At 38.1% G+C, this 14208-nt stretch overlaps 1 protein-coding gene across 1 annotated transcript in view; it reads left to right on the top strand.

The window, feature by feature from the left end:
* Positions 1 to 14208, top strand: part of ARHGAP35 (Rho GTPase activating protein 35) — a 136426-nt gene that overhangs the window by 82609 nt on the left and 39609 nt on the right. The window contains 1 exon segment of the mRNA XM_051989308.1: positions 7450 to 7594. Coding sequence (XP_051845268.1) covers positions 7450 to 7594 — 145 coding nt within the window.

Here is a 14208-nt window from a genome sequence, read left to right as displayed (position 1 = left end):
CTATACAATTCTTGTGAGGTTTCTCTAAAATTAGCCCTTTCATCATTTAACAGACAGTACTCCATCACTTATGTATATTGTAACTTGTTTAGCCATTCCCCAATTTATAGGTACCTCTTCCCCAGCCCCTTCCATTTATTTGCTATGAATGATTTTTGTACATAGAGGTTTTCTTCTTCTTCTTCTTTTTTTTAAAGTCTCTTTGGGGCATAGATCTAGTAGTGGTATTGCTTAGGTAGAGGATGTATACAGTTTTAAGAGACAAGTTCTAGTGCTTTCCAGAATGAACCAGTTTCACAACTCCATCAAGATTGCATTAAGGTACCACAACCCCTCAAGCAGTTTTACTGACTTGACCAACCTGAAGGGTGTGAATTGGAATCTTAAGTGGTTTTATTTTGCATTTATTTAATAATTAGTGATTTAGAATATTTTTCATGACTAGCGATAGATTTCTTCCCCTAAAGAAATATCCTTGTTCAGTTAACAATTGGAGAATTTTCCATTGCCTTTGTAACTATACTCTTAAGACTATTGGGTCTTTCCATCTGCTTTGTAGCTGAATGTACTACATGAGTTGTTTTCCCCAGTTAAACTGTGAGCTCAGAGACTGTTTTCGTTTTCTATTTGTATTCTCTGCACTTAGCAGGATGCTGGACTGACCCATAGTAAGCACTTAATAAATACTTTCATTCATTCACACTTTATTTGACATTCGTTTCCATCTTTCTAATATGAGCCTTTTCCAGTAAAATGGCCTTAGAATAGACTATCTCTTCCTTCGCCTCATTCACTTTTTTCCTTTATACCACTGCTAGATTAATTTTATTTAAATGTACCTCTGGTCATGTCATTCCTTTAATTAGAAATCTTCAGTAGATTACCTATCAGCTATGTAAAATATAAACTTTTTTTTTTTTTAAATCATCAAGGTCCTCCTTTATCTGGTTCCAGCCTCCTTTCTCACTTTATCTTAATACTTCCAAGCATTCTGTGCTCTAGTCAAACTAGATAAACTTGCTTTGTGGTCTCCCATCTATGTGTTTTTCATCCTGCTGTGCCCTATGCCTGAACCACATTCCTTCCCCTATTTCCCAGTGGAATCTTCCCCATCCCCAACAGATAAACCTTTTCCATTCAAGAGTAAAAAAAGACCTTAGATAATACCTTGGTTTTTTTTTTTTTTTAATTCCCTGATGCACTTAACAAGTAATATTGTCTGCTTGTGTCTTAACAATCTTAATAAATTATAGCTGGGCCCCATAAGGATTGAGGTTGTATCTTATTTAACGTTATCTCACCTCAGCCTTGCACACATTATTAATTTTATAACTAGATGCCAGTTGTATGAATTAATGGCTTGGAAATTTTGATCCTGATTTCTCCAAAGTAGTGACAGTGAAATATGAGTTCTTGCAGATTATAAGATAAAACAGTGTCATGTATAGTCCTGGTGACACACTGTGTGGGTCAGCTTTCTGATGACCCGCCTGGCTGGTGTATGGAATAAGTCATCATAAAAGTACTTAACCACTAAGTGATGCATTTCTTGGCATCATGTACATGAAACAGGAATGTAATAAATACATAGATCTGGAAAGCTGACTCTTAAGTTGTTTAGTTCTGCTCTAAGACTTAAACCTGTCCAGAGGATGAAGAACTCTAGGTATAAAGGCCTTCATGTGTACACAAGTGCATCTCTTTCCCTCTTTAGGCCTTGGTTTTCCCATCTGTAAAATAACATTTGTCCCCTCTCTTCTGCCAAGCTCCTACTAACTGTCAGTGGTTTGGTGCCCTGAGTGGATACTGACTGTGGGCTTTGCTTCTCAGCTTCGTGTTTGTCAGCTGCATTGGCTGTTGTAGACAAAGAAATAACTTTTCTTTGAGTTTTCCTTTGGCTTGTTCTGATATCAACTCTTGTTCACATAGGAAGTTTTCAAGAATCTTAGCCTAAACAGGAAGTGATCTGTTCCAGCAAGACAGGGATCAGATAGTGCAGAAAGTGATGGAGGGAGTGCCAGTTAAAAACAGAAGAGAGTCAAATGTGTGGATCTAGGAAACACAGATTGTAATTCCAGCTCTGCCACTTAGTAAGAATTTAGAGAAATTCCTATCCTTCCCTGCTCCCAAGCCCTAGCTTTTTTTTTTCTTCTTCTGTGAAATATGATGGAGGGTGTAAGTGGTACCACCTTATTGGGTTGCAAACTTGTTGGGTACAAGGTCAGCATCATGTCCATCTGCCCTCAACATCCGGTGCAGTGTCTGCCGTAGATAGTGGATTCTCTCATTGAGGAGGACCTTAGAGATCCTCAGAACTAGATAATGAAAAAACTGAGAATCCTCTGAGATTTAATGACTTGCTCAGGATTACAGAGCAGGAATCTAAACCTAGGTATTTTTATTTCAAATTGTGTTTTTATACTCTTAGGTATTTCATGTATCACTCCTCTTTTCCCCCTCACCCCCCTCATTCCGGTCTTACAGTGAACCAGCATATATCCCCTCTTCTCAATGATTTCTTTCCTTTTAGCAAATTGTGCTGTCAGAAAAGGGAAAGCTTCAGTTTTGCCTCCTAGAATCACATTACAAGACTTCTTTCCTCATTGTCAGTTTTTAATTTGAGTTAACTTTTAACCAGATTTGTTGTTCAATCATGTCTGATTCTTTGTAACCCAATTTGGGGTTCTCTTGGCAAAGATACTGGAGTGATTTGCCATTTCTTTCTCCAGTTGATTTTACAGAGGAGGAAACTGAAGGGTTAAATGACATGCCTGGGGTTTCGCAGATAAGAAGTTGTTTGAGCCAGATTTGAACTGAGGAAGATGAGTCTTCCTGACTCCAGACCTAGTGTTCTTTCTACTCTGCTGCCTAGCTATCTTTTAATCAAATTACCCTGAAACAGCTTTATGAGAGTATTTTCTGGAGAATCTTGTACTAAATAGTTTAATTTAAGAAAACAAAAGATGTACAGTAGTCCTTTTAGCCATATTTATTTGTTTTTCCATTTCTGTTTTTAACAATCAACAAGTTTGTATATCATAACTTGTTTTTAATAGAACTATCCTTTTGACTGGCCATGACTTCATCATTCTTCAAAACTATTATTCTTGATTCATCTCAGTTTTGTTTCCACTACTTTACAAATTATACACATCAGGTTTAACAAATGGAAACCTGATTCATATTTCCTTATTTTATATTTTTACATTTTAATCATATTCAGTGGAGAAGAAAGAATACTGAAGCATGGAACAAATACTCTGTAACCACCACACTCAAAATTCAAATAGAGCAGTCATTTATTTTTCAAAGGAAGAGTTACATCTTCTTCTTCTTCCTCTTCTTTTTTAACTCCAGGTAGCCAATATTTATTTATATGATTTCTTTATAATAGTGCCATTTTTCTCCCAACTATATGTGTCATTGGTTGGTTCCTGAGTATTTATTCCCTTTTAATTCCTGATGGAATTATCTCAAAACTTCTATACCGCTTAAGAGTTTGAGTCATATTTAATAACAGCTCCTAAGGTGTAGGGAGGATCAAGTGAGTTAATGTTTGCAAAGTGCTTTACAAACTTTAAAACACTATATAAATACTAGTTAGTGTTATCTTTATTTTTAAAATTTTATTTTTTCTTTTAACAAATGTTTACTTCTCTATCTGTCATCTACCTTCCATGCTAGAAAAAAACAAAACCAAAACAAAACCCTTATATGCATAATACAACAAAACAAATTCCTTTTGTCCTTGACCAAAAATGTATGTTTCATGTGGCATCTTGTATTTATTATGTTATGAGGTAAGTAACCTTTTCGATCTTTTGGAATTTTGATTTTATCATTGCTTTGATCAAAGGTGTAGTCTTTCAAAGTTGTTTGTCTTTATAGAGCTGTATAAATTATTCTCCAAGTTCTGCTTGTTTCATCTGCAAGAGTACATAACAAATCTTCCTTATTTTATCTGAAATTATTCTATTCATTAGAACAATCTTAAAACTCTCTCTAAACTTGTTAAATGTCTCAGGCTTAGGATTTTCAAAGACTCATGACCTATGCTCTCAACTTCTTCTTTCCTTTAGTATTTAAGATGTACATTTAGTAGAATAGTGTTTATTTTTTAGCTCAGTTTGGAGAAATTGTACTTTCCTTACTAGCCACTTAATTATGATAATTCCTCCTTTCTAGATATGACTGGGGTTATGAATAGTTTAACATAGAAAGTTTGAGGCATTATGGGGCATTGAAGCAAGAAAGAGTGCCTCAGACAGTGAACTGGAACTTTTGTGGGAATATGTGTGTCCAATGGCTGCAACCAGTTAGGATAGTTAGGAAAATCAGAAGAAATGAGGCTGAAATATCATGGTTCAGATAATATACACAGAGAGGAAGGAATGCTGATAGCTTTCTTCCTGTATCTTAAGTGTTACCGATTTTTTTAAAGGTCTTGGTAGCCAAGAAACTCCTCACTGAGAAACTAGCCTTATGTTACTGTGGATCTTAGCAGTAAAGAAATCCATTTCTCCAAAAACAGATGCAATAAATATTGGAGGCGTAAGAAATTCAGAGGTCAAGGAAATATTCCGAAAGAATGAAAAAGTACCCCTTACAAATGATATAGTTATTTTTTAATAGGCTACTAAGAAGCCATAGTCACAACCCAATTCAAGTGTCTCATAAAATCTCATTGAGAATACCCTATGTACATAGAGGATATCCAGATAAAAAAATTTTACTTATTTCTATAAATCACGGGGGAGGAATAACACTAAAAATCTTTAATAGTTCATCAAATATACAGTTATTGGGATTACGCTGAGATAACTTTGTTACTCTATCTGATGAGTATCAGTTTCACCTGGGCATCAAATAGGGAGATAGAAGCCTAGAGGTATCATGGATGATGTATCATGCCATATCCCAGTAGAAAAGGGATTTGGTTTCAATTGATGGAAAGTTATGCCAGATTTTCCATCAATCCCCATACACTACAAAGGCTAGCAAGATCTCCTTAAAAGAGGTTAGCCCAACTAGTCTTTCAGGTAAAACAAAATGGAAGAAGAGTAAAGAGCCTCAGGATCATATTTATTAGGAGAAGCTAAAGGAGCTGAAAAAGTTGAGTTGAAAGAAGAGCAGACTTAGTGGGAGCATGATCTTCCTCCAAGTAGATATTAGACTTGTTTTGCTTGACACATGAAGGCAGTATTAGGAACAGCGAACAAAAGTTGCAGAGACATAAAATACATATTAACCTAGAGGAAAACTTCCTCACAGATAGAATGATACAAAAATAAAACAGGCTGCCTTGGACATGATCGGGTTCCTCTCCACAAAGACTGGATGATGATTTATGTGTTTTAGAGGAGTTTTTTACTCATGTATTAGTTGATTTAGAGAACTTCTGGGATCCCTTCCAACTCAGATTATGTGAAAAAATCCTATCAGTGAAATTCTCTTAGACACCCAGACATGAATTCCATTGAGTAAACTCCATTTTTCTGTGTGACTGCCTGTTGGGCTCAGAGGGAATTGATGCCAATAAATACAGTAGTCTGACATGTCACCTAATTTTTGTCAAATCCATGTCTGTTCAGAGGTGAAAAAATAGAAATTTTTCTAAGCTTTGCAGAATATGAGGTTTATCTATATAGATGAAAAGTATTCGTTCATGCTAGCTCTTTGAGGGCAGAGTTAATGCTTTATTTTTCCAGATTTTTTTTTTTTTTTTTTTTTTTTTTGCAGCACTTGGCACAGAGCAGGTTTCATGGGAGGGAGGGAGGTTTGGCCTAAGTTAATTGAAATCTGGTGTCCTGAATGAAGGTGGTTGACAAGCCCTCTGTTCTCTTCCAAGTGAGACCACAGCTGAAGAGCTGGGTTGGCACCAGGGCAGGATCCATTTTAGGAAAGGAGTTGATTGGAGTACATTCAGAAAGCAACTAGTAGAGGAAACTCATTTATGTCCTTCATTGTCAAATGATACAACTGGAGATTGCTAGCCTAGAAGAAGAGAAGACTTAGAGAATACAGACATGTTAATTGTCATCACATATTTGAAGGGTTGTTATATGATGGGAAAGTGATTACACTTATTGTACTTGCCCTTCCAAGTTGGTTATATATTGGGTCTTGAACTTCCTTTGGGGAAGATTTCCATATGATATTTTATACACAGTAGTTAAGGTAATAAGAGTTTTTTCAGATGACTAAATGATCAAATTGATATAATCAGGTTCAGGATCAGTAACCACCTATCCAGAATATTGTGGAATAGAGTCCTACTTACTCTGAGGCATATGAATTTTCTGTGTCAGTTCCTAGTGGAGTGTTTTTCACATAATAAACTCATAATGCTTGAAAATTGATTGCCTCATGGATGAATCATGCTAAATGATCTCAGAGGTCCCTTCCACTTCTGAGAATAGACGATTCTGTAAATTGGATAATCCTTAAAATTTTATGGGATTTATTGTTGGCACTGTTTGGGGATAAGAGTACTTAAAAATACATAGGAAATACATTAAGCACATAGGAAGACACACAATGCTTGAAGGAAGTCCAGAGAACCATGTCCATTTGCTCTTTCTCGTGTGGTAAACTTGCCTTTGGAAGTGCTTTCAATGAAATTTGCCTGCCTTTTAAGAAGCTATACATTTACTTGGCATTTGATAAAAGAAGGGAACAATTTGTTTTCAATTCTGTTCTTTATCTTTTAAGATTTACAGTTTTTCTAAGGCGATAGTGCCCATTATCTGTGTGGGTGGCTTGGAAAACTTCCTGTTTACTACTTCACTGAATCCTTTGATAAAGAAGGAAGATAGTAATCATTTTGTTATTACGCGTGGGGAGTTGGCCTTTCCAGTGCAAAGCTTTTGCCAGCATCTTTCATTGACAGGGCATGGCCCAGAGGTGTTAGAGTTGAGCGTTTTCCCAGAGTTTGCTTAGGCCAGAATTGAACACCGGAAAAATTAGAGTTAAGAAGGAATAAGTTAATATGTTTGTCTGGTTTCATATCTCCCCATCAGTTTCATTCTTCTCTGTCTTACTCTGGACATTTTGCAGATTGTTTTTAACTTGATCAACATTAACATCTGCTGTATGCGGAGAGTACTTTTGCTCTAGCCCCTGCTCTTTGTGAGATTACAATTGAGTAGGCGTGATAGACCATGGAACAGATGCAGAGGTGTACATAAACAGTGCTCTTTGCTAGTTAAGAAAGATTCCCTGTTTGTTCAAGGGCAGAGATAGACTCAAGCCATGTTAGCCTCAGACAAAAGCAGAAACATAAATGAAACACCAAAAGGGATTGGGGATAGGATCAGAGGACAGGATGTGGTCTTGTTTGCTTAGAGTTCTATGGTGGGATGTTGGATACAAGGGAAACTTTGGTAAAGCCTGGGGTTTTATTTACAGTTGTTTCAATATTCACTGCAATCTTATTTTCTTCCATAACAGAAACCAAAGCCTAAACCCCGGCCATCTATCACTAAGACGACGTGGGAGAGTAACTATTTTGGGGTGCCTTTAAACACCGTAGTAACTCCAGAGAAGCCTATTCCCATTTTTATTGAGAGATGCATTGAATACATTGAAGCAACAGGTAAGAGCAGTAACTTGGTCTTGATTACAGTGGCCAGAATTTCTGCAGGATTCTTTGTAAATAAAGAATCCTTTGCACGTGTTTAACCTGTAGCAGATTGCTTGCTGTCTTGGGGTGGGGTAAGATAAGGGAGGGAGGGAGAAAAATGTGGAACACAAAGTCTCACAAAAATGAATGTTCAACACTGTCTTTACATGTAGTTGGGAAAATAAAATACAATTGAGAAAATTAAAAAACAAAAACAAAAGAAGGAAAAAATTCTTGAAGAATGATCAACAATATCATAAGGTATTTATCAAAAACCAGCCCTCACTATGTGAGCTCTCCACTCTGTCATGCTGATCACTAAACTTTGGTTGTGAGCTGGGTCCCAATGAGGGACCACATGTCAGGGCAAGCAGATGAGAGAGATGTGGAGGGTTAAGGAGGATCATCGGCAAACAGGCAACACTAGTGACCCTTGTAAACACTTAGATTGCCCCACTCCTTCATCTCTTATCATCCCAGGTCCCAAATCCCTGCCTCAGGAATTTTCTCAACTTCATACGCAAGGAAGTTGAGTGGGGGGGGGATAGAAGTCTGGGGACAGAAGGTACCAGGGAAGCCAATTACTTCCCTGTTGCTGCCACTGCTTTCTGCCTATGATGAAAAAGACCAGAGAGCAAGGGATTGAAGAGTAGAAAATAGTGTAGATGCATCTAGTTAGTTCTTTCATCATTCACAACTTGTCAGCTCCTTTCCATGGATTGGCTCCTTTCCTTGCTTCTGTTCATGTGCTGTAGGGTAGAGCTGGAAAAATTGTGTTGGGTCCACTAGAGATTTTCTCTTTTCCTTTGGGTCTCTCAGTACAAGACATGCTTGTTCCTATCTAAACGCTTGGTCTTCTTTTCTTGGTTTCTATAAACCTGTTTTGAGCCCTATTTCCCTTCCAGCTTCCCAGATCAGCTCTCCCCTCCCCTCTTGGATGAATACCTTTGATTACACCTTGGGAAGAGCCCTGTCTTCTCTTCTTCATTATCCATTATCCCTCTGTACTCTTCTACTATCACTGTCTCTTTCTCGAAGAGATAGCCTTTCTCCTTCCACAGGCACACGATTACCCTCTGTCACTGCCATTCTTTGGCCCTTCAGTCTCTCCATATTGCCATCAGACATACCTCCATCCTTGAAAAGCCTTTGTTTGATCCTGCCAACTCCACTTTCATCTCATTTTTTTTCTCAGTGGCTCAGTGATAAAAGTGTTGAACCTGGAGTCAGGGAAATCTGAGTTCAAATCCAGGGCTTAATAATTATGTGATCCTAAGCAAGTCACTTTAATCTCTTAGTTTCCTCAACTGTAAAGTGATGATAATTTGAGTCCTTGCTTCTTAAGGTTGCTGTGAAGATCAAATTAAATAATTATGAAGCACTTAACATAGTGCCTGGCACATAGTAGGTGCTATAAAAGTTTGTCTCCTCCCTTCTCAGCTACATAAAACCTTCAGAAAGCCATCCAAAGCTATACTTCCAACTCTTCTCCTTAAAAAGAAAAACCCCAATGCTATTTAAAAAAATTTTTTTTTTTTTGCTTTACATCTTAGATATCCCCTGACCCTTTCAGGTGGAATCTTAACTTGTTTAAAAAAAAAAAAAACTTTTTATTATTATTATTATTAAATATGGTGATTATGTGTATAGTGTACTGTCCTGGGAGCTCCTACTTTCTTTTTTTCTATTTCTAATAAATAAAGAACCAAAATGGGGGTGAGTGGGGTAAGGGGGATAAATTTAGCAAAACTAATTAGTTTTAAAAGTCTGGTGATCTCTGTTCTTTGACTTCTTGGCTCTCCCATCTTAACAGAGAAAATGGAGTAGGTGAGAGTCCTCATCTCTTCTTGAGTATGTGCTCCCCCAATCCAGGAGTTTCCCATGGCTGTTGAAAAGACCTGTTGATTTCACCATTGCAACCTCTCTCTAATATGTCCTTTGTCTTTTCTGACAGTGACATTATCCTATGCCTTACTGTAATAGTAAGAGGCTGGGGGCGGTGGGGAGAGGCCTGCCTCCTATCTCTTCCCTTTGTAGTCCAGCTGGCAAAATGTTTTCTAAAGTACAGGTCTGACCATGTTAGCTACACCACCATCCCCCAAACTCAGGTGGCTTCATACCGCCTCCATGATTAAATACAACGTGCTCCATTTGCCCTTCACAACCTGGCCTCCTCCTACCTTTTTGACCCAAGATTTCACTACTAAGATTGGTCACTGATAAGAAAAGAGTCCCTATCTACACCGATTATTTATGTAGCATTTTTTGTGTGTACAGGTTCCAGAGAACCTGAAACAAAGGACATGCCCATCAACTGGGGAATGAAGGGAAGGAATAAGCATTTATGTAGCACCTGCTATGTATCAGGCACTGAGAAAAGTGCTTTTTAAACAAATATTTCATTTGATCTTCACAGCCACTTTGGGAAGTATTATTATTCCTATTTAATAATTGTGGAACCTGATTCAAACAGATAAAGGGACCTATCAAAGGTCACCCAACTGCTAAGTGTCAGAGGCCTTGTTTGAACTCAAGTCTTATTGTCTCTCCCCACTGTGCCACCAACTGCTGCTGTAGATATCCAGGTAAAATGGAGTGTTGTTATGGGTAAGAAGCCAAGACTCCAAACTTTAAAGCCCCCAAACTCACTGCTTGCAGCAGGCTATGTCAGCAGCTCAGCCCCAGCAGGAAGCAAAGGGAAGAAGAGCCTAGCAGCGGGTGAGACAGGAAGCATCAAGTGGGACAGAGGTCGATGGGGGAGGGGGGGCGGTAAGGGGGCATGGCTTGGCAATAGCCCCAGCTCGATTCAGATCCCACCTCAGATGGGAGAAGAGGGGGGTCCAGGCTAAGCTGCCAATGATAGCTCTGAAGTCCCTCCTCAGTTGAAATAGAAGATTTTATGAAATAGGACCTTTCTCAGGAAGAGTAGGAATGGATGAGCTTTCATTGAGTGAACATCTGGAGGCCTGGAGTTGTGATTCCCAAAATGGAGACTGAAGAGAACGAGCTCTAGACATCCTGTTCCTTAAATGGACTTCAGCAGGAGACACACTTGGAAGGTTCCTCAAGAGCCGGATTAGAGCCCTGAATTTTCCAGGCATGTTAGCCAGAACATGCCCACCTTTTTGCTTCAGTTTCCTCAATTGTACAGTTAGGGGTTTGGAGTATGTTATCTTCACAGTTCTTTCCAGTGCTCAGGTTCGCAGTTCAGTGACCTTTCTAGATGTGTTCTCCTCTTTTGGCAGAGTGCTCTACAGTTTGAATGTCATTGCTATCCCCCAGTTCCAGAGGGTGCTATGAAGCATATAGTAGGCCACTGCAGCCAGTCCATATTTAATGATACTGCATCCTATTTTAATTATGTTGGGAATAGATAGAAAAAATGGACTAAAAATCCTTCTGCTTGTTTGAGCAATCCCATTACATCTGATTCCGCAAAAGACTTCCCTTTGGCATCCCTGTAGTGTTCTGGTTGGTTTTCTGGAGGTCTTGGGACCAGCTTTTGTTTTAGCTGAGTAATCACCAAGAGAATAGCCAGGTGTTAAAAGTCCAAGTTCTTTATTATCTCCTTCAAAGTCTAGTTTCCTTGCTTGGGGCCCGGGCTAGCTTTCTGGAGGTCCTTCTGGAATGTGTCTTGGTTTCTGTTGGGGAGGCAGAAGGACCACCACGAGGGTGTCAATCTTGAAGTCTGTCTCAGTCGGAGAGCTAATGCTCCAGCCTCTGGCCACTGTCTTCTCCCTGTCTATTCCAGTCCCCTTCTGAGTCTGTCTCTGGCTGAGTTTGTCCCAGTTTATATGCAGTATACTGCGTATAAACCAATCATTATATCACTAGGAAACCATTATTTATTAAAAGATTAAATCAATCATACTAAACTAGAGAACTATTAATCACCATGCTAAACTAGATAACCATTGTCTTATCAATTCCACTTAGCACCTTGTAAGAATCCTTGTTTCAAGAACAAAATTCTAGCCCATAACACATCCCCATTCTTTGATTTCTTTCTTTTAATTATTTCCTATTTATCCTGTATGTACCTTCTTTTGTCTCTCCCATTAGATGCTAAATTCTTCAAGGGCAGAGATTGTCTTCTGCTCTTTTTGTCTTTCTGCTGCTTGGCACACAGTAGGCACTTAAGAAATGTTGATTGATTTTTGCTGTGTTAAACTGGTGGCCTGTTAAACCAAGCCTATAATCCTGAATCCAGGTCAACATGATCAGAATGGTACTTTTTCAAGGAAAAGGCCTCCAAGGCTCTGGAAACAACAAGTGAAAAATAAGGTTAAGAATTAAAAATCAGAAGAAAGAAAAATATTTCCATACAAATTACAGGGCCTTTAGATGAGAGAAGCATAAAACTGGAAGTGCTTCTGTCATGTCCAGAATGACACTCCATATTCAGGTAGCTTTGTCTCTCCCATCAGACACTGATGGAGCTGACATTTACCAGCACAATTCAAGGGCTCAGTTTGTTTTAGACAAAAAGCCATCTCTTGTTCACGGATCCAGGCCTCCAAATGTTCCCTCCCTTTCTCCTTCTCTCTCTCTTTCCCTCTCTTCCTTTCTCCCTCCCTTCCTCCCTCCCTCCCTTCCTTCCTTCCTTCCTTCCTTCCTTCCTTCTCTCTTTCTCTCTTTCATTAAAGCTTTTTATTTACAAAACATAGGTAATTTTTCAACATTAACCCTTCCAAAACCTTCTATTCCAAATTTTCTTCTCCTTCCCCCCCCAGATGGCAAATAGTCCAATACATGTTAAATATGTTAAAATATATGTTAAATCCAATATATGTATGCATATTCATACAGTTATCTTGCTGCACAAGAAAAATCAGATCAAGAAGAAAAAAAAAAAACCTGAGAAAGAAAACAAAATGCAAGCAAACAACAAGAGAGTGAGTGAGAATGCTATGTTGTGGTCCACACTCAGATCCCACAGTCCTCTCTCTGAGTGCATATGGCTCTCTTCATCACTAAACAATTGGAGTTGGATTGAATCATCTCATTGTTGAAGAGAGCCACGTCCATCAGAATTGATCATCATATAGTATTGTTGAAGTGTATAATGATCTTCTGGTTCTGCTCATTTCACTTAGCATCAGTTCCTGCGAGTCTCCCCAAGCCTTTCTGGAATCATCCTATTGGCTTTTTCTTGCAGAACAATAATATTCCATCACATTCATATACTATAACTTATTCATCCATTCTCCAATTGATGGTCATCCAATCAATTTCTAGTTTCTCGCCACTAAAAAAAGAGCTGCTACAAACATTTTTGTATATGTGGGTCCTTTTCCCTCCTTTACTATCTCTTGGGATATAGGCCCAGTAGAAATACTTCTGGATCAAAGGATATGCAGTTTGATAGCTTTTTGAGCATAGTTCCAAACTGCTCTCCAGCAGCTACCAGGATTTTGACTAGAGGGTAAAGGTGAATGGAATGAACCCCAAAGGAGGAAGAAGTCATTGAGTGAGCCTTCTACCACCATCAAATTGGACTTTATCCCATCTCACATGCAGATGTAATTATTCTCATAAAGGCAAATCCTTATATATACACAAGTGGATTCTCTTCCATTATCTTGTCCAGTAGGTTCTCACTCTTATCATCTCTATTCTCTTACTAATTCTCCCTCCTCTCTACAAATATTGTCATCTTTGTCTTCTCTCTCTGGTTTGGGTATCAGGATCGTAGGATGTACCAGTTACTAGCCTAAGCACTTTATAAGTGTTATCTTATTTGATCCTCACAACCACCCCAGGAGTTATTATTATTATATGATAAATAGTTGTTACCTTATATCCCCATTATACAGTCAAAGAAACTGAAGCAGAAATTAAATGATTCAGTTAACGTCACACAGCCAATTAAGTGTCTGAGACAAGATTTGAATACAGGTCTTCCTGACTTCAGGCCCAGCACTGTTTAGGTTGAGTGATTAAGTGACTTGGCCTAATGTAATACACTTAGTAGGCGTTGCAGGTATCATGTTATAATCTAGTGATTTGCTACACAACAGAAATATACTTAAAACATACATTCAACACAGAATAAGTAGATGGAACAAAATTTGTTATTCAGGCAACTTACAAAAAAAAAAACCAGCTTTAATCATGCTTTTCCTAAAGATAATTGTGGGGTTTTTTATAAAGTCAAGAGAGCTGGAAACAGGAAAACCATATGATGCTTAAAAATATCTTGGACAAAGAAAAATGATAATAGTAAGAAATTATTCATCAAACAGCCTAGTCAGTAATTTTGTAAAAAGTATAATGAAAAAAATTGCCAACATTTGGAAAGTGACATAGTGATATTAGCAGACTTCAGTATTCCTCTCTCAGAAATAGATAAATCCTGTGTTAAGGTAAACAAGAAGGAAAATCCAAAGCTAAAGCAGTTGTTGGATATACTATGTTTGATTGACCAGGGATGACTTATAAGTGGAAATTTTGGAGAATAGACATTTCTCAGTATCCCCTTGGGCCTTGAGAAAAATTGATCATATGCTTAGGACTTAAAGGAATTATACACAAATATAAAAAAGGGCAGCTATGTCAGATGCTTCTTTTGTTAATGAAATAGTAAT

Source organism: Antechinus flavipes, chromosome 3 (genome assembly GCF_016432865.1).
Source record: "Antechinus flavipes isolate AdamAnt ecotype Samford, QLD, Australia chromosome 3, AdamAnt_v2, whole genome shotgun sequence".
Taxonomy (NCBI): Eukaryota; Metazoa; Chordata; class Mammalia; order Dasyuromorphia; family Dasyuridae; genus Antechinus; species Antechinus flavipes.
Note: the sequence above shows the minus strand (reverse complement) of the source record. Positions and strands in the feature narration are given on the sequence as shown.